Source organism: Trachurus japonicus, chromosome 19 (genome assembly GCF_045865225.1).
Source record: "Trachurus japonicus isolate A0001 chromosome 19, Traja_1.0".
In the NCBI taxonomy this organism is placed as follows: domain Eukaryota; kingdom Metazoa; phylum Chordata; class Actinopteri; order Carangiformes; family Carangidae; genus Trachurus; species Trachurus japonicus.
Genome location: NC_140925.1, coordinates 1,891,275 through 1,916,420, shown reverse-complemented (window position 1 = coordinate 1,916,420; position 25,146 = coordinate 1,891,275). Strand labels below are relative to the sequence as shown.

At 43.1% G+C, this 25,146-nt stretch overlaps 1 protein-coding gene across 1 annotated transcript; it reads right to left on the bottom strand.

The window, feature by feature from the left end:
- Window positions 1–514: 514 nt before the first annotated feature.
- LOC146967115 (scavenger receptor cysteine-rich type 1 protein M130-like) lies at window positions 515–24,365 on the bottom strand. The gene is made up of 10 exons (XM_085762175.1): window positions 24,179–24,365; window positions 22,134–22,448; window positions 21,777–22,058; window positions 11,389–11,703; window positions 11,018–11,299; window positions 9,731–10,045; window positions 9,360–9,641; window positions 3,483–3,812; window positions 1,391–1,462; window positions 515–1,103 (listed from the first exon to the last, which is right to left on the bottom strand). Exons 1-10 carry the CDS (start codon window positions 24,363–24,365, stop codon window positions 937–939), a joined length of 2,547 nt encoding a protein of 848 aa, XP_085618301.1. The 3' UTR covers window positions 515–936.
- Window positions 24,366–25,146: the final 781 nt, after the last annotated feature.

The window sequence follows — 25,146 nt, the reverse complement described above, 5'->3', positions numbered from 1 at the left end:
TGACGTCCTCACCCGCTGCAGTGACTCATGACAGGACCTTTGCATCATACGTGTAGAAACCAACACTGATCACTGATCTGTGGCTGTGTCAGATGATGTAAATATTCTACTTGAAGTCAACAGCCAAATGAGTTTTGGCCAGACCTCCGGGACAGCGAAGCATTAAGTAGCAAGCGAAACCATTTCCTCACTACACCACCAAAGAACAGGCTTGTGTTGTAATTGTCAGGCCTTTAATGAAGAAAACGCTTAAGGATGTGATACATAAAAATACTCCTTTACAAATTATTGTAAGCATAACATTAGATCACTCTTAACAATAAATCTGATACATAGCTACAACTAATAGGCTATATTTCTTTCAACATACATATCATAGAATAGATATTAAACTTATAGACAGAATCTATTCACTGCAAATGCCACGTGAAGAAAACTGAAGCTGGATGCAAAAGGATTGCTTTTCTTTTCTTTGTGCCACCAAAAACAGACAAAACTCAGCATCTGCAACTCAGCATCACAAACATCACTTCCTTCTCATCTTACAAAATAAAAGCTCACCTTTCAAAATAAAACAATATACAGCTGTTGATGTTACACTACAAGCATTACTTTCAGGTTCAGGTGTTGTATCATAGGACATGATAATACCTCACTAAAATCCATCTGATCTCATTGATTGTTGTTACTCTCCTTGAATTCCTTTTGAATGTCCTGATATCAATGATGGTCTAAATATCACAGATACATTTGAAATGATGGTTGCTGTTGAAGCTTAGAGGAGCATCATCACATGAGACTGAGAGGAGACATGACACCACAGATGATTTCCTCCTGCAGGATCTCAGTGAAACTCTAAAGGGAACATCTGAGGGACGATGCTGGATCGTTGACTGAGCTGATGGACAGGTGTGTGGCAGCCGACGAGTCTGGATGTCAGACAAGTTCCTCCTCTGCAGCAGCCTGGACTCCTTCTTCTTCAGCTGGCCCTCCGTCAGCTGTGGAAACACCCAGGTTGAAAGACTGCAGCTCTATGGCCTCCTGTTGGACTGGACTCTGCCCCCTGGTGGCCTGGAGAGATGTGGCAGCACACAGACACAAGACTTCAGTTCAACATACAGGAGCTGAGAGCTTCATGTCAGACAGAGCTCAGGTCAACAAAGGTGATTCTGGTACCTTAAAGGAGCTGTATGTAAGACTATTAATCTCCCAGTCTTAGCTGCAACTCAGTGGAAGCCAAATCACAAAATCTATATTCCTGCTGTGCTATTGTTGCCAGTTAGATCAGTATTTCAAATTAACATGATTCCTTAGTCTCTGGTGACATATTGGGTGAATTTATGATAACTTACCATACATTTCTTACATCCAGCTCCTTTAAGGCTGAGACAGGTGACAGCGATCAGCAGCAGCAGCAGACCGAGTGGCAGGACGAACAGTCTGATGATACGACCTGTTGGATCTGGTGGATCTGATGAGACACATTCAGTCATCACGTTAGATCATGACATGAGTACAACAGCTTCATTAAACAAACCTCAACATGTTTGAGTCAGTTCTTAGAGAATAAGGTCGGGTAGGACCGCCAGACCACCATTAACCACCATTTAACCCACACAGCCATAAATCTCATGAGCAAGGCCTGCGCATAATAGCCAGCGGTGTTGATATTGGACCCTACCATGGAGCAGTAACGTAACAAGAAGACAATTGCCGCCGTAGTTTTTTTTGTCGCGGTAGTGTTTGTTGGAGCGGCGTGGTGGTGCAAGTGACGCAAGTGTGTTTACATTTACGACAAGCATTAATTCTCTGTCTGAACCCGGCCAAAAAAAAAGAAAAAGAAAAAGACCGAGGCCCAGCCTGGCTCGGCACAAACCCGGCTCAAACCAGCGCATCTGGACAGGTTGGGCCGTCCATGCCCACTTATTAAAGGATAATTTCCGTTTTTTACAACCTGGACCTTATTTCTAGCATAAAATACGATCATTTTACTCACCCAGACAACTTTGGTGTCATTTGGAGTTGTTTTGACGAAATTAGCCCCAGTGGAGCGGCGCGTATATCCGTATAATGTGTTATTTAGAGGCTGCATTGCGCTGCCCCGTGTTGTCGCATTATACGGATATACTGGCCGCTCCACTGGGGCTAATTACGTGAAAACAACTCCAAATGACACCAAAGTTATCTGGGTAAGTAAAATGATCGTATTTTATGCTAGAAATAAGGTCCAGGTTGTAAAAAACGGAAATTATCCTTTAAGAGCCCAAAAGAACAGTCCAGAGAGCCGAGGAACAGAGAGAGACAGCACAGCAACAGGTGTGCGTAGGCATGGGCCGGTATGAGGTTCTGACGGTATGATAACCTTGAGCAAAAATATCATGGATTTCACGGTATTACGGTATTGCAGTTACAGCTCTAGAAATGTGTTGTTTTGAAATGAAAAAAAAAAGTTTTAACTGAACTTTTATTTTTTATTTTTTTTACAACAAATTGAACATTTGGATCATTAGTAAATGTGTATCAAGTTCAAATAAATAATAAAATACTTATTCTCAATAAAATTAAAATGCAGTCATTCTAACCCTTATACAGTCCTATAGGCAATTCTTTTGGAAACGGGCCTCAAACGTATTGTAGCGACCCTGCAGTAATGTTCAGTGTTGAAGAGTTCTGTGATTTCTGACTGTCTGTGAATGTGTCTGGTGCAGTGTGTGTGTGTGTGTGTGTGTGTGTGTGTGTGTGTGTGTGTGCAGCAGTGAGCATGTGGGAGCCTCCTTTCATGTATTAATATCTGACAGTAAGCTATTAGGATAGAGATGATAGTAGACCAGTTCTGAGTTCAGTTTAAGTTTCATACTTTAATGCCCCCCCTTTAATTTGTTTCTGCAGACGGGTCTGTACTTTATCTTACAACAGTAGGTTAATTCACAAGCTTTCATTACCATTTTTGTAGAAATTGCCTCACTGATATACTTAAGTTTTACAGCTACAAAAAATATTAGACATATACCACACATCTGGCTGGAAGGTCTCAATGGTTCAAGAACTTTTTCATTAAATATTAAAATGGAGCTACTGCATGTTTGTTTTCCTTTTAAGTAAGTTCAATATCAAGTGCTAATTCCACCTGCCACCACTGGCTCTCTCTCTCTCTTGTCTCTGTCGCTCTCAGACACATTTTGAATGATCAAAATGATGAAGATTATGTCACTGTGTGTGTGTGAAGTTCACGACACACAGACACAGACTGTAATAATATCTGCACCTATTGTTTGACATGCTGTTTGCGTATATACTTTTCATATAAAGTGTCAAAATTATGTCGTCGTGTGTAATGGCTGCATTGTTGCCGTGCCACGCTATGGGTCTGTATAATTTCCTGTTTTTTTGTCCTTGGCCAATCACATCCCTGACAGCAACATGGACGGATGAAGAGACAATGGGCCCCTGAGCACAGACAGGTGAAATGTGCTTCAACTCACCTGAGACAGTGAGGGACAGTCGACGGCTCTCAGAGGAGAAGTTATGAGAGAAAACGTAGAGGTGATAAACACAGCTGTAGTTTCCTTGGTGGGCGGGCTCTGCAGCAGGAAACAGGAAGGAGGCGGAGTGATTGACAGCTGGCTGGGTGTAGTTGTCCGTTGTGTTGGAGGAGGTGAAGGTGAGCTGGAAGAAGCCTCCTGGGTACTGTGGCTGGATGGAGCAGCTGATGGTGAAGTTGGAGCCCATCAACACACCTGAATAACCCTGCTGCTGGGCCTGGGAGACCCCGTCCATGGAGGACACAGAGATGATTGGCTGGACCAGCAGGTCTGTAAACAGAGAGATGATTGGCTGAATGTTAACAGTCAATTTCTCTTGACTCCTGACTTGCTTGAAGTAAACATTTTTTTTCCACGGACAGCGTCAGATGGCTACTCAAACAGGCACCGAGAAGTTTGTTTACTTCAAGCAAGTCAAGAGTTGATATTCCTGTGTTTATGACACAAATGGGAGCTTCCGACTGCACGTAAACACACCGAGCGTCAACTTGGTTCTCGCGCAAGACTTTGAATTAGATCTAGTTTTACAAATATGTCAGCTTGCTTGAAGTAAACAAACCTCTCAGTCAGAGGTTGCGCTAGACTTTTTCGTTTCGGGGTCATAAAAATTCCGTCATAATCTATTTTTACCCGTCACTTCATTTTTTTTAATGATGACACATTCAACAATAGCATTCAATTTTCATTCATTTTTTAATTCATATCAAGTCTAAACAAGCTGAACAAAGAATGCTCCGGAGCCGAGTCGGCGTCAGAGCACATCTAACCAGGGGGGCAGCCATTTAGTGAATGCGGGCTGGGGGTCACTTTCTGCCACTCAACATCTGAATATACAATGTAAATACGTGATGACATCAGTTTTCTGTCACCAATCAACACGCTAATCCATGTGTTGTACCAAAACATCCAAAGGAGCACGTTTTCACATAGGCACCGCATAGTGCACTCCTGTTGTCTAAAAATTACCCCCACCCCCCCCTTCTCTCTCTCACACACACACACACAGCCTCCCTTTCACGCACGCACGCAGCCCATGGAGCCTTTTAATTAAACTATCTTCAGATTCCTTCTTTTAGACCTAAAATGTTAGGAAAACACAACCCTGAGTTTAATTTGCCCGGAATTGTCCTTTAAAGGATGGACACATTTATGATAATGTGGTTCTACATCAGGGGTACCACAAAGATGTTTTTCAATGGTTTGAAGGTCCATTTATTGAGGTCGGTCAGGCCACATGTGATATACTGTAATGTAATATTCAAAAGATGTCCTTTTTATTCAAAACGACAACAAAAATATGTACTTGAATAAAATATAATTTCCATTTTGACAAAATTAAAATAAATATTTGAATAAAACAAGAAACGCCACCTGTCATGGAACTAAAACAAATATATTAGGAGGGGGTTAAAAATCAAGCATGCTAAAATCAAACCAAATGTTCAGTTTAGCAATCAGTTTAACAAACAGCACCTCCATAGAGTCCTTTGATAAACAAAGGGACAATAAAGTTTATCGTATCATATCGTATCGTAATGAAAAACCATTTTACATTCTAAATGTGTCAGTGCGAAACACTGCTTAATGAGAGAAATCAAAGATATTTTGTCATGTGGAATTCACCTGCTGGCAGTATCAGAGACTCATTTGGATGTTACTTTCAGTGATGCAGCTGTGGGAATTCAGGGGTACAGTATTTACAGAAGGGATAGGAATGCACATGGAGGTGGTGTAGCAATGTATGTACAAAATCAAATACCAGCAAAAGTGAGATATGATTTGATGTATGATGATATTGAAGTGCTATGGATGCAAATTAATTTACCTCATTTTAATCATTTGCTGATAGGATGTGGCTATAGGCCTCCAAATGCAAAATTAAATTATTTAGAGAAAATGTGTGAAATGTTAGATACAGTGGGCGATTTTGATAATGAGATTTATTTCTTGGGAGATTTAAATATCGACTGGAATATGCCCTTATGTCCGCTTAAAGAGAAGTTATTTTCAATAACTAATGCAAGTAACTTAGTACAAATGGTTGATAAACCGACAAGAATATGTATGAGGAGAGATGGAACTAAAAGCTCAACTCGATCGTTATCGATCATATATTTACAAACAGGAGTAATTTATGTTCCAATTCACTATCGATTCCAGTCGGGTGTAGTGACCACAATTTGGTGGTGCTTGTCCGGAAAGCAAAGGTTCCAAAAGCGGGGCCTAAAGTAATAGTCAGGAGATTAATGAGGAATTTTTGTGAAAGGTCTTTTAAAGATGATGTTGAAAACATGTCTTGGGAATGTGTATTACATGAGGACAATCCAGATAATGCTCTTCAAATTTTTATGGATTTATTTTTGAGTGTGATTGAGAATCATGCACCACTTCGAAAACACACTGTCAGGAATTGTAAATCACCCTGGATAGATGAAGAATTAAGACAACTCATTAAACAGAGGGAGGAAGCAAAAAAGGTAGCAGTAGCATCATGTTATGAGTCAGACTGGCAAGTGTATAAGAAAATGCTAAATCATGTGACAATAGTCAATAGAAAGAAAAAACACTTGTATTATGAAAATAAAATTATGGATGCAAAGCATGACAAGAAAAGGCTATGGGGACTTGTAAATAATCTTTCAGGAAGGGCAGTAAAATTCAGCCCTACATTTCTGGAAGTGGAAGGAACATTTTTAACTAAACCAGAACTCATTGCAAATTACTTCAGTGAGTATTTCTGTGGTAAAATAAATAATTTACGAAGTAAAATGCAATCAACGAATAATGATACTTCTGTAGAAATAATTAGGGAACTGATTATAAAGAATAAAATGTGTAAATTTAACATCGAAAGTGTAACTGTATCAGAGGTGGAACATCCAATCAAAAAATGTAAGGATAAACCCGCTGGCATAGATTATCTGGATGTTAAATTTCTAAAATTGGTATCTAATGTTATTGCTGTCCCTGTTTGCCATATTATAAATTTAAGTATTAGAAAAGGTGTCTGTCCACAGGCATGGAAAATAGCAAAAGTTGTTCCTTTGTCCAAGAACCCAGCTGTACCTTTCTGTGGTTCCAATAGCCGCCCTATTAGTTTGTTGCCAGCGTTAGGAAAGATTATGGAGAGAATTATTTTTGATCAAATTCAATTATATTTTGAAGTGAATAACTTAAATACAGGCAATCAGCATGCCTATAAATCAGGTCATTCCACATGCACTGCTCTGACACAGATGGTTGATGACTGGCAGAGGGAGTTAGATAATAAAAATTTTGTTGGTGCAGTGTTACTTGATTTAAGTTCAGCTTTTGATATTATTGACCACTCTTTGTTATTGGATAAGTTGAAACATTATGGATTTACAGTCACTGCATTAAAATGGATGGAAAGCTACTTAACAAGTAGGAAACAAATTATTTATTTTAATGGCAGTGCATCAAAAATGAGACATGTGACATGTGGTCTTCCCCAAGGGAGCTGTTTAGGACCATTATTATTTTCTGTATTTATTAATGAACTACCTTTTGTTTTGAAGAAGTCTAACATCGCTATTTATGCGGACGTTTCAACAATTTATGCCACTGCCCCTTTAATAGGTGAACTGAACAACATATTGCAAGAGGAATTAAATTTAGTGACTGAGTGGATCGGTAACAATAAATTAATTCTCAATGTTGGCAAAACAAAATCTATATTGTTTTGTTCAAAGTATCAGTTCAAGCCTGAACTAACACTTACATTAAATATAAATAATATTTTGGTTGAACATGTATATGAGACAAATCTGTTGGGTGTAACTTTGGATCATAATTTGTCGTGGTCCAAACAAATCGATACTGTAGTTGGCAAAATGGAAAGAGGAGTGTCAGTAGTGAAAATAATTTCTAATTTTCTATCTCCAGATGTCAGGAGGCAGGTTTTGAATGCTTTGGTTTTGTCGCAACTTGATTATTGTTTAGTAATTTGGTCAAGTACTTCTGTTAAGAACTTGAGGAAATTACAAGTTGCTCAAAATAAAGCTGCACGTTGCGCTCTATTATGTTCTTATCGAACTAATGTGATCAGCATGTATGATAGTTTTATTTGGGTTGGCTATCTATAAGACATAGGTCTACCTATGCTTTGTTGAATTTTTTAAGAAATACACTTGTGACACAAGTACCAAAATTATTGTATGACAAACTACACTCCTGTTTTGCCCAACATAGTTATCGAACAAGAAGTACATCAGAAGGGAGGTTCATATTGCCGAGAGTGAGAACAGGTATAATTCAGAGAACAGTTCTGTACAGAGCTATGGTTGCCTGGAACTCTCTACCAGTTCATATTGCTCATGAAAGTAACAAAGATCGGTTTAAATTGCTGTTCAAACAGTATCTCTTAGAATTTAATGAAATATGATTTAATATATTGAGGTTATTAAGAGGACCGGCTACAGTTGTGGTTGTACCCTTTTTCTTGGAGTGTATGTGTATGAGTTGTTGAAGTGCATGGTCGCAGTTACTTCAGACAGTCAATGCTTATTATATGATCCATTTATTTTTATTTATTTACTTTGCGGTTGTACTCAAGGTATTAAAGTATTGAATGGAATTTGAGTGGAGAAATGATGATGTCTGTGTTGTCTGTCAAATGTCTGTCAGATTTTTTTCTGTGGTTTGTTCATTATTAGGGAGCCTTGTTGTTTGTTCTTGTTGTGTCATGTATAAATGTGTGTTTCTCATGTGTATATGTGAATGTATGTTTCTTATGTGTTGATGTGAATGTTTATGTGTACAGTATGTTGTGTGTATGTCGGACCCCAGGAAGAATAGCCGATGCTGTTGCAGGTGCTAATGGGGATCCTAATAAAGAAAAGAGAAAAAAAAAGCATCTTGTGTCTAGGGATGCACATGATTGACCGTTAACCGATAACAAGAACTTGGACCGATTAATACTATCAGTTAGTTATTTTTTTTAGTAGCCCCTTATGTCGTCAACTCATGGGGGGCGTGTCGACACGTGCTATATTTTAAGCTTGTTTGTAGCGGAAGCTCCCAGTGTCTCAGTTCACTGCTCTGCCTGTGTGCACTGACAAAATATAGAGTTATTAAATTTTGTTCGGAACAATTTCTCATGTCGGGGCTTCAATACAAGAGGGACATTACAGACGAGTAGTATGGAGGTATTTGGATGTTTTTTGGTGTGCCTTTTTGGATGAAGAAAAGTGAGCCCCGTTCTTAACCGTCATGTGAACATGCACTGCTGCGCGGACCCCCCCTGTAACTCCGAGAAGGCACAGATGGCTCTGAAACTTCTCCCAACCCTTAGTCGACATGGGGGTGAGTAGATAATGAGTGAAATTTGAATTTTGGGTGAACTATCCCTTTAAATACACACCTGTGCCGCCAGCGTTGTAATCTAATCGGTTAACAAGCGTCGGTTATCGGTCAGAAAAAAAATTCAAAGTGTGCATCCCTACTTGTGTCTTTTGCCAGTCTTTGGAACTTTGGTTGTGTGTTCATTTGTGCGCAATCTAGGCTCCTACAGTTGGCAAAGTGACAATATGCGAACAGCTTCAAAAGCTAAAGTGAAACTTAAAAATGTGCTTGCAGCCCGACCCAGTAACAGGCTGTCTGTGTATCGTTGGCATGGAGACAAGTCCCGATATACACGTGTTGACCCAACCAAAACACATACTGAAGAAATAACAGTTCGGGGGCCACAAATAGGTGGCCGGCGGGCCTACTCAGTACCGCTGTTCTACATCTTCAGTTTAATGGAGACGACTGGCTGTCACCATAGATGAACGGAAATATTACTTACAGACTTACCTGAACAGGTGATCTCCACGGTGGAGGAAGAGGAACCTGGTGATGCACAGTCCTTCAGGGTAGATCCAGACTGAACACAGTCAGTGTTGATCCAAAACACAGACCTATATGAGGACTCCTCTCTTCTTCTTGTTGAAACAGCAGAGCCACAGTTCAGATCTCTACAGGCTACAGATGCTGCCTTCAGGTTCCAGTAGTTACTGTCCACTGGTCTCCACTCTCCTCGTTTCACCTGCAGTTCACCTGCACAACGACTGGCTCCTCCCACCAACCTGACAGGCTCTGAACACAGAGAAGAGAGTGAAGTGTAAAAGAAGTGAGTTTGATTCAAACAGAAATGAAGCAAATCCAAACTGTAGCTCCACTTGTACCTGAGCAGGTGAGTCCAACAGCTTTGCCAGGTGAGCAGCTGGTTCTAGTTGAGCCTGAGCTTCTACAGTCCAGGAGATCTGACTCATTGCCTCCACACTGGAACTCTTTGGTCCACATTGGAGCCTCCACTGCTCCATAGAGCGCCCCCTGGAGGACTGAAGGAGCCCCACAGCCAAGCTCCCTACAGACCACCTCTGCATCCAAATGGTCAAAGTCATCTTCACACACTGAGGACCACCACTGGTCAGACTGGTTGGACTTGACCTCCAGTCTGCCTGAACAAAGACTGGTCCCATTCAACAGCCTGACAGAGTCTGCAGAGAGAGACACAACATTTAAACTTTGATCCTGAACGTTATTTTTGTCATATAAACTTTTAAGTCTGCAGCACATGTCCACACACCCACACATTCTAGAGGTGTCCTCTAAGAATTTTCATAGTCGAATCTGATTGCCCAGATTTTGCCTTGAGTACACAAATCATCAAATCATGTTGTTTTTTTCCTCACTGATTCATGATATCATTTGCATCTTGTTCTGCTCCAGAGAAATTAGCTAAAACAACCAAATGAACCAATTTAATTCTTCAGTTGGCATAAGATAATAATAACAGGACATTCTCCATCTATCCAGGCTTGGTTGAACGACATGCATCACTGTCTCTCTTCTGGCGACGGTGTAGGGATAAGTATATGAGTTTGTGCTGTGAATTAATGAGTGTGTATGGTGAATGAAAACTTGTCAGTCCTTTCGTTGTGTGGGTACGATGTGTGCATCAGGGCTTGTATAGCCGGTTCAGGGATCAAGTGTGTCTGTGTGTCTGTGTACAGTGAATGTGTCACTCAGTTTAAACATGTAAATAAAACTTTTGCCCCAAATTCAATTTTCCCTCCATTGTAGGGAAACAACATGAAGTGAGGGCGACGGCTCCTTCCTGACCCAGGAGCTCCTCTCTCCCTCTGACCCATCCAGAACAGCACCAGAACCCTCTGGGTACCAGGACTTCCTCGTGGACAGATTAAACACTGCTGATGTTTGTATCAAGATAGGCTATATATCATGACGTGTGAGAACAGAATGATACTCTACGTAGAATCAGATGTTCAGCAGCAGTGAGCACCCCCATATAGTCAGAATGGTACGATCCAAGATATTAAATGTCTTGTTTTCAGACCTTCACTCACTTAGATACAAAAAGAACATGTTACTGAACATTTCTGTCTCCACAACAAAGGAAGGAAGACACTAAACCTGACTGTCACTGATGATGTCACTGATGGACTTACCTGAACAGGTGATCTCCACGGTGGAGGAAGAGGAACCTGGTGATGAACAGTCCTTCAGGGTAAATCCAGACTGAACACAGTCAGTGTTGATCCAAAACACAGACCTATATAAGGACTCCTCTCTTCTTCTTGTTGAAACAGCAGAGCCACAGTCCAGCTCTCTACAGAATACAGATGCTTCCTTCAGGTTCCTGTAGTTACTGTCCACTGGTCTCCACTCTCCTCGTTTCACCTGCAGTTCACCTGCACAACGACTGGCTCCTCCCACCAACTTGACAGACTCTGAACACAGAGAAGAGAGTGGAGAGTAAAAGAAGTGAGTTTGATTCAAACAGAAATGAAGCAAATCCAAACTGTAGCTCTACTTGTACCTGAGCAGGTGAGTCCAACAGCTTTGCCAGGTGAGCAGCTGGTTCTAGTTGAGCCTGAGCTTCTACAGTCCAGGAGAGCTGACTCATGGCCTCCACACTGGAACTCTTTGGTCCACATTGGAGCCTCCACTGCTCCATAGAGCGCCCCCTGGAGGACTGAAGGAGCCCCACAGCCAAGCTCCCTACAGACCACCTCTGCATCCTGCTGGTCAAAGTCATCTTCACACACTGAGGACCACCACTGGTTAGACTGGTTGGACTTGACCTCCAGTCTGCCTGAACACACACTGGTCCCATTCACCAGCCTGACAGAGTCTGCAGAGAGAGACACAACATTTAAACTTTGATCCTGACCTTTATTTACTGTCATATCAACTTTAAAGTCATCAGCATGTGTCCAGAAATGAGTTCCTTCTCTGTCCCCAACACAACCATTAAAGAAACTCACAGTCCAGCTCTTAAGTCAAAGACTCAAGTCAACGAACGGTCTGGACTTCAACATCTTCACAGAAACAACTTTAACATCATCAGTCAACAACCTCATTAGTCCACTTTAACCTACAGGAGTTTCTAAAGAGTCATGTGATGTGATTTGCTGCCACACAAAGCTACGGTTGGTAAGTCGACAAAAGTGAAAGTAAAGTCTGCATGCTACACTGCCAGGTCCCTCTATGATCCAATATCATCCGGCTGCGGACACAAATGGGCGTTCCTGTCGTGAGGGGGGTTCCCGTTCTCGCAGCTAGGAACGCCCCCTTCTTCTTCGTCTACCCACGCTTGTCAACATCCGGGTTAATATCTGGGTTAACATAGCCAGAGAATTTCTAGCAACATCCACTAGCTAGTTATTTTTTGTCAAATGTTTTTTCAGAGTGTTAAGGTTAGGTTAAGTTTAGGGTAAGGTTAAGGGAGGTCGGACTAATGGACGCAAAAATAAAGAAATGTATGGTCGGAGAAATGGGTAGTCGGACAGACGTCATGCGCACGAGCATCAGCTGATAATGAGTGAAAAGTCACGGAGAACTAACAGTGTTTTTTATTTTTATTTTTTAAATAAAAGCCGAGCGGCTAACTAGCCGCTAGCGGCTCATTACCGATAATATAATACATCCATGCTCATTACGCTAACGGCTAGTTAGCCGCTAGCCGAGCGGCTAGTTAGTTATATTAAAAAGTTATTTAAAAATGATAATTATTTTAAAAATGAAAATATAAAACACCGTAATGTTTATGAAGAGGGCAACCAACTCTACGGAGTTTAGAAGGACTTTTTTAAGCCTCTCTTTGCTCCTCATGTCTTAATTCTCCATGACTTTTCGCTAGCCGAGCGGCTAACGGCAAAATGCATTTAATGATCTCAAAATGCTATCAATGATTAACTCATTGGCTGCCATTGACGTCTATAGACGTCAATCTAATTACAACCGTTCACTGCCATTGACGTCGATAGACGTCAATTGCGTTTTTCAACGGGAAGGGCTGGAGGACGGTCTGGCGGAGCAGAATATTTAAACCTATGAAAAGAGGTCAATGAGCGTAAATTTAAAGGAAGATTATTCCAGTCTGAAGGCGCTTTGTACATAAATGCTCTTTTACCAATTGTTTTGTTCACTGTAGGGATAAGGAAGAAGTACTGAGATGAGTGCTGTAAATGGTATGTTGTAGAATATGGAATCAAAACTTGTTGTAAATAAGCAGGATAATTGCAATGTATACATTTAAAAATAAACTGTAACCAGTGATTATGTCCTCTTATACTGAGGGTGGGCCAGTTGAGTGCATTATACATGATACAGTGATGAGTGTAAAAAGAACAACTAAGAGCAAATCTACAAAGACGATTATATGCTGTGTTGAAGATTGGTTTTAGATGCGTTTAGATATACTACATCAGCATAATCAAAAAAAGGTAGAATAAGTTGTAGGGCAAGTTTCCTTCGAACATTAAGTGTAAAACAGTTCTTGGATCGAAATAAAACACTGATACCAAAGTTGATTTTACGAAGAATGAAGTCAATATGAGGTTTGAAAGTAAGTTCTGAGTCAAGCCATAATCCTAAATATTTGAATTGTTCAACTCTATGCAGATTCATACCATCATTACATGTTATTATTAAGTTATTAGATTTCAATTTTAAGTTATGTTTTGTACCATAGACCATGGAGTAAGATTTAGTTTTATTGAGCAGTAGTCTGTTAGATGAGAGCCAGTTTTGTACGGCATCAAAGTCTGATTGAAGGGCATTTTGTATCTGTAAAATATTAGATTTGGAGGTATAAATGACAGTATCATCTGCATATAGCTGAGCTGAAGTATTAGAACAAACTGAGGGAAGATCATTTATGAAAACGGAAAAAAGAAGAGGACCCAGTGTCGAACCTTGGGGTACACCTCTCTGTTGAACAAATAAATCAGACTTACATCCTTTAAAAACAACACATTGCTTTATATTGTGCAAATAAGAATTAAACCAAAGAAGTACATTTTGCGAAAAACCAATTGCATGAAGCTTGTCTAAAAGTAAATAGTGGTCAACCAAATCAAAGGCCTTCTTCAAATCAATAAAAATAGCTCCTGTGAGATTACCAAATTCCGATGCTGAAAATATATCATTAGTCAATTTTACAAGTGCAGTGGTTGTTGAGTGTTAAGGTCTAAATCCAGACTGAAAAGGTGACAGAATATCATTTACTTTGAGATAATGTCATATTTGATTAAAAATTAATTTTTCAAATACTTTTGCGATAGTACAAATTATTGATATTGGTCTATAATTATTTGGATCAAGGATGTCGCCACCTTTATGAATTGGCGTAATTCGTGTATATTTCCACATTGCTGGTATCTCACAGGCAGCGAAAGACAAATTGAACAAATCAGCAAGAGGAAACATAAGGATATGGGAGGCCAATTTAATATATCTGGATTCCATCCCGTCAAGGCCAGCGCCGCTACTCAGACTAAGTTGTTTAATAACATTCTGGACTTCTTGAGGTGTGATTTTCAGGGCTCTCAAGTCTTCCCACCCGTTCACACGCTCACACGCCACACATTGTATTTCTCACGCATTTAAATTACCACGGTAACGTCCATCATGTTGCACCGCTTTAACAGTGGAACAGATTTGAGGGCGCACTGATCACACGTGAGAGGTGAAAAGAGACAACAACACTGTTACCTGTTGTAGCCTACTGGCCTCAGCCTGTACCATCGGCGACCAGTAAGTAATGAGTCAAAAAGCCACCGACACTGATCACTGCCTGAAGAGTTTGAAAGCAGCCTCTTAACTTCATGAACGCAGCTCAAACCGAGCTGGTGCCTTAGCACAGCGACCAAGCTTTGATAAACACACCGGATCCGCGCCAGTTTACAGTATCGTCACGGTGGAGCTGAGAACAGCGGAGTTTCATCTGCTGCAGCTGATCAGCTGACATGTGGTCAAGACGTAGAACCATAGCGTAGAACAGACCTGTCACAGTCATAGGTGTCTCTCATCTCAGGGTTTCCCGCAGCGCTGTCCTGTTAAGGCGGCTGCCTTAACAACAAAGAGCAGCCGCCTAAACTAACTTCTTTAAAAAATAAAAATGTAGCGATATTCGCCGTCGCCCGCCCGCCCCCCCCCCCCCCGTCGGACGTTCGTCTTCATTCATCTCAGACACATACACACCACAGAGAAGCGCGCATGCGTAACAGCAGCGCGTGGTGAAAGCGAAACTAAATACGCCCCCCCCCCCCGGACGATTTTTTTGTTCCTAAATGTAAAAATGGGTCACATTGGACCCTCAACATTATTTAAAGGTTTAATAACGTGTTAGGCCTCATTGTGCTGTGCTCTAAAAATAAACTAACAAATACTAGTGTAGAGTCCTGTATAAGTGCCCAAAATAAGTGATTTGAGGGCATCCTCCAAAAAATTTTGTGCGCGCTGTGCGCGCGATAGCACATTCACATTCACTGTGCCCCCTCAAATTTTTGGGTTGCATGACGCCCCTGGTTAACTTATTCCAGTCATAAATCATAAATGTTTTTGTTTTAATGAATTTATGCTTCATTTGTCAGACATCCATCCCCACTTCAACCAAATCCCCGCTGCCGCTGGTAAAATCTCACTCTGAACTCACTTCAAAACTTGAGAGCCCTAGATTTTAGTAAATAAAAAGGTACTATGACAGGCAGGGATATTATTAAACTAATGAGAACAATACGGACGAGGTTTTAGCTATGTCACATTTTCACGTCACTATATCACCGTTGCGACTACTCTGATGTTTATGAAGTCTATAAAACGAATTGTTGAACAAACATTTTAGATTAGCTGGGCTAACCGTTAGCCGTTAGCAGTGTCAATAAACAATAACTCAATAAACGGCCCATGAAAAAAATTTTTTTTCCAGCGGATATCATAGTTACAACATGATTGAGCTAACTGGAGTAGTTTCATGTCGTGTCCGACAACGGGAGGGTTTTGTCAGCTGACGTCCTGATGTTAATTTGCTGCTGCTGTTAGCTGTCAGCAGCAGCACAGCTAACAACTACGACAACCATGACTAATTACAAAATTGATTGATTTTTTTTGCTGGTGACCACTAGAGGCGCTAGAATATTCAAATACTCAATTCAGGAATATGTTCAGTTTTGTTCACAAGTATGACCAACCTGTACAATTTGTATGCATAATTGTCAAGATTAAAGATTGTATATCTAAGGAAATAGATAAAACAACAATAAAAAAAGCCTTTTTGAATCATATTGTAATATTTTAGCCAATATTGGATACAAAATACCACTTTTTTATAGATGTTTTTGACATAGAATGTCATAGAAAATGTGTTTATTCACACTTAACAATAACAGAAAATCTTGACATGTAATAGAAACATTGTATTTATTAAAGGAACAACGAGGAGTTTCTCCAGCGGCAGAACGAAAAAAGTCTCATATTAATGTGGATTAATCTACGTTACCCACACTTGTTAATGGGCCCATTTTCGATGAATATATCGTTTTGTCTCTATCGTTATTTTGTTATTATTAATGGTGGTGGAAATGCTGGGCGAGCCGACCAGCGTTTCCTTACTTTCGGTTTCGCGGCGAGTTATAAGAATAACGCAGCCGAATTGCCGTTTATAGTCGGGACTACGACAGTATATGATCGTCTTCGGACCTCTGACTTTAAGTCTTGATGAATAAAAACATGAGGCTCATAAATGTAGTGTGAAAACGCTTCGCTTTTCCAAAACTCCTCGTTGTCCCTTTAACTATATAAACTTAATAATTAGGGTCCGGGCAGCTAAGCTGCCAGGACACTCATCAGTGTGTAAGCTCACCTCATCAGTGAGCTTACATGTGTTCTGATCCTTCCCTGCTCAGGGGTTAGCTTTACCTGTACCTGCAAGGAGCCCATGATTGGGGGGGGGTTCTCCAATACAGACGATGATGTAACATGTTTAGGGCTGTCCCAAACAATTATTTTTCTCCCAATTAATCTATCGACTATTTTTTCGATTAGTCGATTAGTCTAACAATACATTTTTTGACTAATCTAAAGATTATTTTTTGGTTGACAATTAGTCATTTACAAAAATACACTTCTGAACACTTCTCTTATTTAAAGCAGATATCAGTGGAATGTTTTTGTTAATATAAGTCCTAAATAGTCCTATTTTCCGTCAGCAATCACTTACATGAAGTATTTCAGCCTAAACACGAGTCTCTCCGTCACTCTGCTCTGCTGTAACCCGAGGAGAAAATTTTCCTTGTGGGATACAAGTGTTATCCAATGAGGGGAGAGAACAGCATGAAGGGCTGTGTGTGCAGCCAAGGGATGCGCGTGAATGTGGTGACGTAGCACGAGGACCAATTGATGCCTGACAAGGGCGGGGGCTGCTAACTCATGGTGCGTTCAAGGAAACTCGTACTTTGTGTTTTTCCTTCCTGTGAAGTCATACCAGTTCGATCTGGTACGAGTTCACGGGTCGGAAGTTACGAGTGGCCGTTATAGGGAACTTTCACAGACAACAGGACGGTAAAAACACGAGCTACGGGTTACCTGGAACGCTACCAAGTCGTAGTTGTGACTTGAAGCTGTAACTTACGGTTTCAAAAGCCTGCCTTGAACACAGCATTAGCCGAAACGGCCGTGCCGATGATATCTGCTTTAAATTCTTCAGATACTCTTTCTGGTGTGCATTCCTCTTCATAATCTTTTTTTTGGAGGGGAAAAACTGTGCCACATCAGTTTGCTTTAACCTGGAAAATAGACAGATAAAGCAGAGTGCACATTGAAATATTAGCACAATGATTTTGAACTCCATCGTTCTGCTGGGGGACTTCAACGCTCACGTGGGCAGCGACAGTGTTACCTGGAGAGGTGTGATTGGGAGGAACAGCCTCCCCGATCTGAACCCGAGTGGTGTTTTGTTATTGGACTTCTGTGCTAGCCACAGTTTGTCCATAACGAACACCATATTCGAGCATAAGGGTGTCCATCAGTGCACGTGGCACCAGGACACCCTAGGCCGGAGGTCAATGATCGACTTTGTAGTTGTGTCATCTGACCTCCGGCCGTATGTCTTGGACCCTTGGGTGAAGAGAGGGGCTGAGCTGTCAACTGATCACCACCTGGTGGTGAGTTAGATCCGCTGGCAGGGGAGGAAGCTGGTCAGACTTGGCAGACCCAAGCGTATCATGAGGGTCTGCTGGGAACTTCTGGCAGAATTCCCTGTCAGGGAGGTTTTCAACTCCCACCTCCGGGAGAGCTTTGACCGGATTCCAAGGGAGGCTGGAGACATTGAGTCCGAATGGACCATGTTCTCCACTTCCATTGTTGACGCGGCCGTTCGAAGCTGTGGCCGTAAGTTCTCCGGCGCCTGTCACGGCGGCAATCCCCGAACCCGGTGGTGGACACCAGAAGTAAGGGATGCCGTCAAGCTGAAGAAGGAGTCCTACCGAGCCTGGCTAGCTCGGGGGACTCCCGAGGCAGCCGACGGGTACCGGCAGGCCAAGCGGTCGCGGAAGCAAAAACTCGGGTCTGGGAAAAGTTCGGGGAGGCCATGGAGGAGGACTACCGGTCGGCCTCGAGGAAATTCTGGCAAACCATCCGATGCCTCAGGAGGGGGAAGCAGTGCCCCGCCAACACTGTTTACAGTGGAGGAGGGGAGCTGTTGACCTTGACTGGGGATATCGTCGGGCGGTGGAAGGAATACTTCGAGGATCTCCTCAATCCCACTGACACGCCTTCCGTCGAGGAAGCAGAGGCTGAGGACTCAGAGGTTGATTCATTCATCACCCAAGCTGAAGTCACTGAGGTAGTCCGGAAGCTCCTCAGTGGCAAGGCACCGGGGGTGGATGAGATCCGCCCTGAGTACCTCAAGTCTTTGGATGTTGTGGGGCTGTCGTGGCTGACACGCCTCTGCCGCATCGCGTGGCAGTCGGGGACAGTGCCTCTGGACTGGCAGACCGGGGTGGTGGTCCCTCTCTTCAAAAAGGGGGACCAGAGGGTGTGTTCCAACTATCGGGGGATCACGCACCTCAGCCTCCCGGGGAAAGTCTATTCCAGGGTGCTGGCGAGGAGAATTCGGCCGATAGTCGAACCTCGGATTCAGGAGGAACAATGCAGTTTTCGTCCTGGCCGTGGAACACTGGACCAGCTCTACACCCTCCGCAGGGTGCTCAAGGGCGCATGGGAGTTTGCCCAACCAGTCCACATGTGTTTTGTGGACTTGGAGAAGGCTTTCGACCGTGTCCCACGTGGCATCCTGTAGGACAGTGGTTCCCAACCTTTTTCTTAAGGGACCCATATTTTTACCATTGAAAACTTTGGTGACCCCCCCCCCTCCCGATGTAAAATAAAATAAAATAAGGAACATCATAACTTCTTTTACATGAAATACTTTAATGTTTAATGTTTAATTTAATGTTTTAAAACTGTTGATATTCAATCATCTATTGATATAGGCCTATCAGAGTTGATGAGCTTTCAGGACATTCTTCACTTTGACCTCACAGTGAAGTCAGATCTGGGGTTATATTCATGTAACATAACTTAAGTGTTTGGGGTGATGAGTGAGATGCTGGTTTTGGTAACTTGTAAAGAAGCATGCTGAACATAATGGAGCATGCTAGCCAGTAGGCCTATTTGATTAAACAAGTTGATCAGCCAATGCTAAACTGAAATATTGTGTTTGTATTTTGTATTAATTCAATCACTCAGCTCATACTCGCTACAGATGATGACATTCCCTGCATAACTTTATAGGATGATCAGCAGTTTTATTCTTTTTTTTTGCTGCTAGCTTAGCTTTTTGATCAATTATAAATGTATTAACTTCTGTAACCAAAAATACTATTATCAGTAGTATTTGTTGTGACTGATATTGCCCTGCTGTATATTATGTATTTAATGTTTTAAAACTGTTGATATTCAATCATCTATTGATATAGGCCTATAATCTATTTGTTTATCTATTTAAATACACAAATAAATGTTTAATGTGGCCCTTGAATTTAGTTGATTTTGTCACATATATGAATTAAATGCTTAGCCTACTCATTTATTTAACATTTTAATTACATTAAAATTATTAAACCCCTTAAAATCAAGAGGGCTTCGCGACCCCCCCGGGATCTTTGGCGCCCCCCTTGGGGGGTCCCGCCCCCATGAGAACCATTGCTGTAGGAGGTGCTCTGGGAGTATGGGGTCGGAGGCCCTCTGCTGAGGGCTGTACGGTCCCTGTACGACCGGAGCAGGAGCTTGGTTCGCATTGCCGGCAATAAGTCAGACCTGTTCCCGGTGCATGTTGGACTCCGGCAGGGCTGACCTTTGTCACCGGTTCTGTTCATTATTTTTATGGGCAGAATTTCTAGGCGCAGCCAAGGGCCGGAGGGGGTACGGTTTGGGAGCTACTTGATTTCATCTCTGCTTTTTGCGGATGATGTTGTCTTGTTGGCTCCCTCGAGCCAGGACCTTCAGCACGCACTGGGGCGGTTTGCAGCCGAGTGTGAAGCAGCTGGGATGAGAATCAGCATCTCTAAGTCCGAGGCCATGGTTCTCGATCGGAAAAAGGTGGCTTGCACCCTCCAGGTCGGGGGAGAGTTCCTGCCTCAGGTGGAGGAGTTTAAGTATCTTGGGGTCTTGTTCACGAGTGAGGGGAGAATGGACAGGCGGATCGGTGCAGCGGCCGCAGTAATGCGGTCGTTGTATCGGTCTGTCGTGGTGAAGAAGGAGCTGAGCCGAAAGGCAAAGCTCTCAATTTACCGGTCAATCTACGTTCCCACCCTCACCTATGGTCATGAACTCTGGGTCATGACCGAAAGAACGGGATCCCGGATACAAGCGGCCGAAATGAGCTTCCTCCGCAGGGTGGCGGGGCGCTCCCTTAGAGATAGGGTGAGGAGCTCTGTCACACGGGAGGAGCTCGGAGTAGAGCCGCTGCTCCTCCACATCGAGAGGAGCCAGCTGAGGTGGCTCGGACATCGGTATCGGATGCCCCCTGGACGCCTCCCTCGGAAGGAGGCCCCGAGGAAGACTCAGGACACGCTGGAGTGACTACGTCACTCGGCTGACCTGGGAACGCCTTTGGGTCCCCCCAGAAGAGCTGGAGGAAGTGTCCGGGGAGAGGGAAGTCTGGGGATCCCTACTCCGACTGCTGCCCCCGCGACCCGACTCTGGATAAAGCGGTGGATAATGGATGGATGGATGATTTTGAATAGGCACATTTATATAGTATAGTCATGGAGCAGACCAGTGTTTCCTCTAAGAATTTTTTTAAGCCGGGGGTGCAGGACATCACCCTCACTTAGGCTACGATCTGCATGCTGTGCTGCGTCCGGGTGCACAGAGAGAGAGCGTCAATATCGGCGAAAGAGCCCAATGCGGAGATGAATGAACGGAACTATATTGCAGCTTCAGGTGCTCGTTCATCGCCGTGGTGCTGCTGTGGTTCAGCATGTGTTTTTCTGCTGCATGTGTCTATGTGTGGCAAGGTGAAGAGGGCCCGGGCGGGGATTGAACCCACACCTCCCGGGCAAGAGTCATGCGCGCTTGCCAGTCACCCAAAGGGACATCCCCTTGGCCAAGTAGCCAGGGCACATGATCAACCTCAACTGTCACATATGGTTCACAACCCGACGGTGTGTTGTACCTGTCGATGTATTTACGTCATCGACGAAATCGGAAACAACACGACGGTATGGTGCTCGTGTCGACGTATTTACGTCATCGATGTAATCGATTAGGTCGATTAATCGGGATAGCCCTTAACATGTTGAGATATTAAATATCTTGTTTTCAAACCTTCACTCACTTAAATACAAAAATAACTGAACATTTCTGCCTCCGCAACAAAGGAAGGAAGACACTAAACCTGACTGTCACTGATGGACTTACCTGAACAGGTGATCTCCACGATGGAGGAAGAGGAATATGATAATGAACAGTCCCTCAGGGTAACTCCAGACTGAACACAGATACCGTCGATCTCCCACACAGACCTCTTTGAGGACTCCTCTCTTCTTCTTGTTGAAACAGCAGAGCCACAGTTCAGATCTCTACAGACTACAGATGCTTCCTTCAGGTTCCAGTTGTAGCTGTCCACTGGTCTCCACTTTCCTCGTTTCAGCTGCAGTTCACCTGCACAGCGACTGGCTCCTCCCACCAACCTGACAGGCTCTGTACACAGAGAAGAGAGTGAAGAGTAAAAGAAGTGAGAAATGAAGCAAATCCAAACTGTAGCTCCACTTGTACCTGAGCAGGTGAGCCCAACAGCTTTGCCAGGTGAGCAGCTGTTTCTAGTTGAGCCTGAGCTTCTACAGTCCAGGAGAGCTGACTCATTGCCTCCACACTGGAACTCTTTGGTCCACATTGGAGCCTCCACTGCTCCATAGAGCGCCCCCTGGAGGACTGAAGGAGCCCCACAGCCAAGCTCCCTACAGACCACCTCTGCATCCTGCTGGTCAAAGTCATCTTCACACACTGAGGACCACCACTGGTTGGACTGGTTGGACTTGACCTCCAGTCTGCCTGAACAAACACTGGTCCCATTCACCAGCCTGACAGAGTCTGCAGAGAGAGACACAACATTTAAACTTTGATCCTGACCTTTATTTACTGTCATATCAACTTTAAAGTCATCAGCATGAAATATGAATATATATATAGATGTACACACATACTCTAGAGCAACGGTCCCCAACCTTTTTATCTCCGGTCACCGGTGGAAAATTTTACCGCGGCCCGGGGTGGGGGCGCCGGCCTTTCTCTTCGGGGGGGGGGGGGGGGGGGTAGCGTACGTTCTCCTGTTTACATTACATGCAGGCCTACTGTATAAACAGGACTACACGTTCACATAGCCTAGTTTTCTCTTACGTTTACGTTCTTTGTTACAACTCACCATAATATAGTATCACTATAATAATGTCAGTCATCCGGGGGTGATGCTCCGTCTGTCATCTCGGTTCCTGTCTACTCTGTCATCTCGTTTTGCTGCTGAAGCTGCAGAAAACTCCGTTTCACAAACATAATATGTTTGTAATGGAAGCAGGTTTTCCGTGCTTTTGTGCCGATCTCAGGATATTCTGCTTAAATCCAGAACGCAGGGAGAGAAGTTTTCTGTGAAGTGATGAAGCGGCAGAGAGCCGGCCGGGTCCCGCACACACATTGCGGAGCTTGGAGCATGTGAATCACCTGTTGCAATGAACCCGTAATTTAAACAGGACTCATGCCTTTTCTTTTAGAATAGCTTTCTTCTTGTTGGAAGGCGTCGGGTCTTCTGTCGTCTCATTATTGAGTTTTTCCCGGCCCAGCGACGTGTGTTTTTCACTCTTTTACGTTTGTGCCTGCCTGTCAATTGCGCAGCACTGGGAAGATGCACAAACGGAAGTGGCAACATTTTCAAAATAAAACGACCGGAAGTGTGAAATAGACGAAACAAACATTTTTTTTTTTTTTTCATTTTCATTTCATCTTTCTGCGGCCCGGTACCAAATGATCCACGGACCGGTACCGGTTCGCAGCCCGGTGGTTGGGGACCACTGCTCTAGAGGTGTCCTCTACTAAGAATTTTCATTGTCGAATCTGATTGCCCAGATTTTGACTTTAGTCCACTAATCATCAAATCATGTTGTTTTTTTCCTCATTGATTCATGATCTCATTTGTGTCTTGTTCTGCTCCAGAGAAATGAGCTAAAACAACCAAATAAACCAATTTAATTCTTCAGTTGGCATAAGATAATAATAACAGGACATTCTCCATCTATCCAGGCTTGGTTACACGACATGCATCACGGTCTCTCTTCTGTCAACGGCGTAGGGATGAGTATATGAGTTTGTGCTGTGAATTAATGAGTGTGTATGGTGAATGAAAACTTGTAAGTCCCATCGTTGTGTGGGCATGATGTGTGAATCAGGGCTTGTATAGCCGGTTCAGGGATAAAGTGTGTGTGTGTGTGTGTGTGTGTGTGTGTGTGTGTGTGTGTGTGTGTGTGTCTGTGTACAGTGAATGTGTCACTCAGTTTAAACATGTAAATAAAACTTTTGTCCCAAACTAAATTTTCCCTCCATTGTAGGGAAACAACATGAAGTGAGGGCGATGGCTCCTTCCTGACCCTGGAGCTCCTCTCTCCCTCTGACCCATCCAGAACAGCACCAGAACCTTCTCGGTACCAGGACTTCCTCGTGGATGGATTAAGCACTGCTGATGTTTGTATCAAGATAGGCTATAGGCTGTCTCCGCAACAAAGGAAGGAAAACACTAAACTGACTGTCACTGATTATGTCACTGATGGACTTACCTGAACAGGTGATCTCCAGGGTGGAGGAAGAGGAATATGGTAATGAACAGTCCCTCAGGGTAGATCCAGACTGAACACAGTCAGTATTGATCTCCCACACAGACCTCTCTGAGGACTCCTCTCTTTTTCTTGTTGAAACAGCAGAGCCACAGTCCAGTTCTCTACAGACTACAGATGATTTTTTCATGTTCCAGGTGTAGTCAACCACTGGTCTCCACTCTCCTAGTTTCAGCTGCAGCTGACCTGCACAGCGACTGGCTCCTCCCACCAACCTGACAGACTCTGAACACAGACAAGAGAGTGAAAAGTAAAAGAAGTGAGTTTGATTCAAACAGAAATGAAGCAGATCCAAACTGTAGCTCCACTTGTACCTGAGCAGGTGAGTCCAACAGCTTTGCCAGGTGAGCAGCTGGTTCTAGTTGAGCCTGAGCTTCTACAGTCCAGGAGAGCTGACTCATTGCCTCCACACTGGAACTCTTTGGTCCACATTGGAGCCTCCACTGCTCCATAGAGCGCCCCCTGGAGGACTGAAGGAGCCCCACAGCCAAGCTCCCTACAGACCACCTCTGCATCCTGCTGGTCAAAGTTATCTTCACACACTGAGGACCACCACTGGTCAGACTGGTTGGACTTGACCTCCAGTCTGCCTGAACACAGACTGGTCCCATTCACCAGCCTGACAGAGTCTGCAGAGAGAGACACAACATTTAAACTTTGATCCTGACCTTTATTTACTGTCATATCAACTTTAAAGTCATCAGCATGAAATAAGAATATACAGTATATAGATGTACACACACACACACTAGAGGTGTCCTCTACTAAGGATTTTGACTTTAGTCCACTAATCATCAAATCATGTTGTTTTTTTCCTCATTGATTCATGATCTCATTTGCGTCTTGTTCTGCTCCAGAGAAATGAGCTAAAACAACCAAATACAGTGGAAACCGCTTATAGTGATCATGTT